This window comes from Priapulus caudatus, unplaced genomic scaffold (genome assembly GCF_000485595.1).
Source record: "Priapulus caudatus unplaced genomic scaffold, Priapulus_caudatus-5.0.1 Scaffold2697, whole genome shotgun sequence".
In the NCBI taxonomy this organism is placed as follows: Eukaryota; Metazoa; Priapulida; class Priapulimorpha; order Priapulimorphida; family Priapulidae; genus Priapulus; species Priapulus caudatus.
The window spans coordinates 10,873-15,158 of NW_014579758.1; the positions used below are offsets into that span (position 1 = coordinate 10,873).

The 4,286-nt window shown below is 52.9% G+C and overlaps 1 protein-coding gene across 1 annotated transcript in view; it reads left to right on the forward strand.

Annotated features, from left to right (window-relative positions):
* Window positions 1–454: 454 nt before the first annotated feature.
* The window catches only part of LOC106818968 (VWFA and cache domain-containing protein 1-like), an 8,769-nt gene continuing 4,937 nt past the window's right edge, over window positions 455–4,286 (forward strand). The window contains exon 1 of the mRNA XM_014823633.1: window positions 455–2,297. Coding sequence (XP_014679119.1) covers window positions 585–2,297 — 1,713 coding nt within the window. The 5' untranslated portion in view covers window positions 455–584. The remainder of the gene's footprint in view (window positions 2,298–4,286) is intronic.

The following is a 4,286-nucleotide window of genomic DNA, read 5'->3' on the forward strand; positions in this document are numbered from 1 at the left end:
GCCTGCATTAATTGGTTACAGGTGGCAGCTCTATTGCAGCCTGTAGGCTTGCCTAGGTAAATGGATGAGTGCTTACCTATTCTGTCTTGCAAATAGTTGTTGCTACGACGTACGATGGGAGCTTCCATCTTTAATCTGAAGACACTTAAACGTACGCGCCATCTCGTGGCAACTTTCATAACGATCCCAACGAACATTCCTTTGAGAAGGTTCCTGATACGATCCCTGTGCATTCCACTGTTTCGGCGTGTATGTGAACACATTTGGGACTAACAGGGTTTACTAGAACCCCACCACTCCACCACAGAGTCACCGCAGTAGACGTTAGATGAGCGCTGTCGGCATCTATCTCCGCGGCACTTGTTTGTAATTTAATAATATGTAAGATCACGGTAGTGTCATATTATGACCAGTGCAATATCTACCAGTATTTTTTCTCTGTTCTTAGGTACGGTTAGTGCACATGGTAGGTGATGACTAAAGAATGTGGGGCCTAGAGTCTTGAGCTTACACCGGGCCGTCACCTGCGACCATCCGTCAGTCCACGTCGTTTCTGCTGTAGGCACCACTGTACACCCATCGCCATGAGATATCCGTCTGGTGGTCTGATTGTCGGAGCAAGGTTTGCAAGCGCAGCCTTCCTCTGTCTGTGTGTGCTCTGCGCTTCCACGTGGTCGCATGCCGCAGCGGTCCTGAACAGCCGGCCGGCTTCACGCGACGTCGCTGCCAGCGTCGATCTCAGCAACGCGAGCCGCTCCGTAAGTAACACGAGTAGAGCGGACGACGGCGGCGGTGCGACGGGAGCCGACGACGACGACGCACAGCTCGAGTTAGACAGCGACGCGAAGCCGCCGCGGCTCGGCGACACAAACCCGTTCCGCTTCAGTCCGCGCAACGTCGGCGGAGTTCAGTACCTGGAGCGCGCGTCCGGCCTGCACTCGGCGGGCGGTGCTGACCTTAATATACAGGTGGAGGCGCGGACGCTCGGGAGCCTGCTGCGGCGCATCGCGAATGACGAGCTGCTGGTGACGTCTATGCAGGAGATCTACGACAACCTGCTGTACGGCCGTGTTTACCCGGACCAGGAGGAGAAGATCTACGAGTTGTCGTCCCTCGTCCGCCTTAAGTTCTACACGTACATGGACGCGCTGGAGCGTAACAAGCTCGCCGTGGAGGACCTGTACCGCGCACACCGGCTCAGCGCGATCACAGCTGCGCGGCCATGCTGCATGCCCGGCGGCAGCGGCCGCGGGGGACTCGCATATGACGAAGCGTTCGGCACGAAGGTGGACCGTGCAACAACGTGCGACGTAGTGCCGCCCATCGACGACACGTTCAACCCGGGCCGGCGCCTCACTGACGTCTTCCGCCGCCGCCTCGAAGACTTCCCGACGATCAAGTGGCAGTACTTCATGTCGGTCGACGGCATCCACAACGAGTATCCGGCGCATGACGCGGACGGCAGTGCGTGGCGCGGCTGCAACGGCGTGCTGGACACGCGCCACCGCGACGTCTATCTCGCGACGCTGCAGCCGCGCGGCAAGTACGTCGTCATCGTCATCGACCACGGCATGGGGCTGAGCGCGGCGCAGATGACGACGGCGAAGGCGGTCGGCAGGAGCATTCTCGCGTCGCTGTCTCACCGCGATAAGGTCGGCCTCGTCGGTCTCTCCTACAAGACGTCGTTCCCGCGCAACGACGACTGCCTGTCGAGCCGGCTTGCGTACGCGACGCACGAGACGAAGCTGCACTTCACGCGTTTCATCGCCGCGCTCGAGAAGGAGAAGAAGGGAGCGACGAATCACTCGCTGGGGTTCCGGCGCGCGTTTGCGATGCTCACGAACACGGTCGCGGAGGAGGAGCGGCGCGGCGTCGTCGTCGACGAGGTGCTGGTCATCTACGTCAGCCGCGGGCTGCTGTCGTCGATCGCCGACGCGAAGGTCGTGATGGAGACGATCGCGAGCGCTAACGACCGGCTGCGGAATCGCGCCGTCATCAACACGTACGCGCTCATCGACGAGACGAAGGTGATCATCAACGAGAAGAGCTTCCTGCAGGACATCGCCGATCAGAACTTCGACAAGTACGAGATCGCGCAGCAGACGACACGGCCGCGTCGCCACGGCAACATGGTGCCTGTCAGTTCGCCACTCAACCTTAGCTTCACCGTTGGCAAGTTCTACACGGTGCTGAACAGCACGCTGTCGTCGTCGCCGCACTTCTCGCTGCCCTACCTCGACAGCGTCGGCACGGGTCTGGTCGTCAGCATCAGTCAGACGTGCATCGTCGACAGTCAGGTGAGCAGTCATTACTCGCTCGTCAGGCTTCATTCGTTATGCATAATGGCAGGAGATTTAACGATATATGGAAATTAATAGTTCCTTGCAGTGTATTTTGTTAGTTTTACTGGGTTTTAGTATATATTTTACTGGTTGTAATATTATGCATGCGAGCTCATTTCGATGCAACATGCGCAAGAAAGTTGGTAATTTAGTATCCTAGTTTTTTTTTAATGATTTTTAGCTCATCTGACATAGTCAGATGCAGCTTGTAGAATCATCCGCGGATCCGCGGAAATCCGCGGATTTCACAGTCCCAGGGTCGATTTTGTGAAGCGTCTAAATCCGTTGAGAGAAAATTTTAGGGGGGTTAGAATGTACTTTCATTTTACAGTCCAACATGACCTTCATTTAATAACATTGTAATATTGTTCGCTTTACAATATAGACACAGCTTAGTTCACTGTTTGAGATTGTCAGACGTTGGCCAGTGTGTGCGTTTATTTGACGCTGTAAGTGTGTGTGTGTATGTGTGCCGCGCGTGCCGCGCGTGCTACGCTGGCCGGATATAGTACGCGATCGAGTCACGCGTGGCCTTGAAGCTCATTTTATGAAGTAGCCGGCCCAGGCTCTGCGACTGTTTCACGTGGTAGGAAACCTAGGTACTGTAGTAAACTGTTTCCCTTCTCGCCAACGAAGTTCTGTTTATAATACATATATATACATTTATAACCATAAAAAGTGGTGTCGCGAGCTGCTTTTTCGGTGACCTTTGAAAATGATAAAAAAAATTTATGTCGCGCGATCGCGTCCTAGCTCCTAGGGTGTTAGGAATATTTTATCGTGCGAGCAAGGGAGGATTTTTGGGCAACCTTTGTCGTAGCAAATAAAGCGTTTCTTTTCCTGATGTCTGATCACTGTGGCCTGATCCCAGACTTGCCTTGGCAGCAGGACAAGCCGCTAAAGTTGTTCAATATGATAAAATATCCACTGTAGTGACCAGAAACAAATTTGAAACTGCCTGGACAATGAACATCTTATATTATATAAAGGTTAGCCTTTGGGACAGTGTGGAAGTGTACATTAAAATAATTTTGCAGGGTTAGACACTCACCATTTTAGTTCATTAGTCCACAGGACTAGTAAACGAAAAAATGTACTAGTCCTTCCAAGATTCTACTAGTCCTGCCGAAGGACTCTTACTAGGCGCAGAGCGACGAAAATTGTGATTTGCCAAGAGTTAGGTGGGGTAGGAGGGTGGAGCCCCCTTTCTGCTAGGCCCTAGCAGCTAGGGGGTACAGGGGGTCTCTCCCAGGGTACAAGGGGTGTCCCCCAGAAAGGTTTCGTAAACTTTGATATGGATCATAAGATTAAAATTTTAAATTAAATAAAATTTTAATTCGAAAATAAAATTTCGGCCTCCTTTGATGAGGTATCTGTGGATCCGTCACTTATCACAGCAAGGAATTTGGCCTCATTTATAGCTACAAACTGTTCCCGGCGCCTTGTATCGGCTATCGCCGTAATGAACCTCTGGCAGGCCTTGTCAGTGAGGTAAGTGCTGCCGACATCTAACCCCTTGGCCTTGTCAAGCTGGCACCTACACCGATTACGTCAAGCTGAACCTGCCGTTTTTTCCAATAGCATGTGCATTTTTAATGGGGTTCGCCATTTACTAATCGCTGGATAGATGGCGCGCGTGCACTGTCCGGTATCACTGCTAAACAATGGTGTCTAGTTACGAAGGAAAAACCGTAAATGAATTGAAATCAGAGTTGCAAAGTAGAAGTGCAAAGACATCTGTGAGGAAAGCTGATCTGTACACGTGCGTGCGTGCGTGGGCACGTACATGTGTATGCGTGCGTGTGCACGTACACGTGTGTGCGTGGGTGCGTGTACACGTGGTTGCGTGCGTGCGTGTGCACGTACACGTGTGCGCGTGCGTGGGTGCATGTGCACGTGCGTGAGTGCGTGTGCACGTACACGTGCATGGGTGCGTGTGTGCGC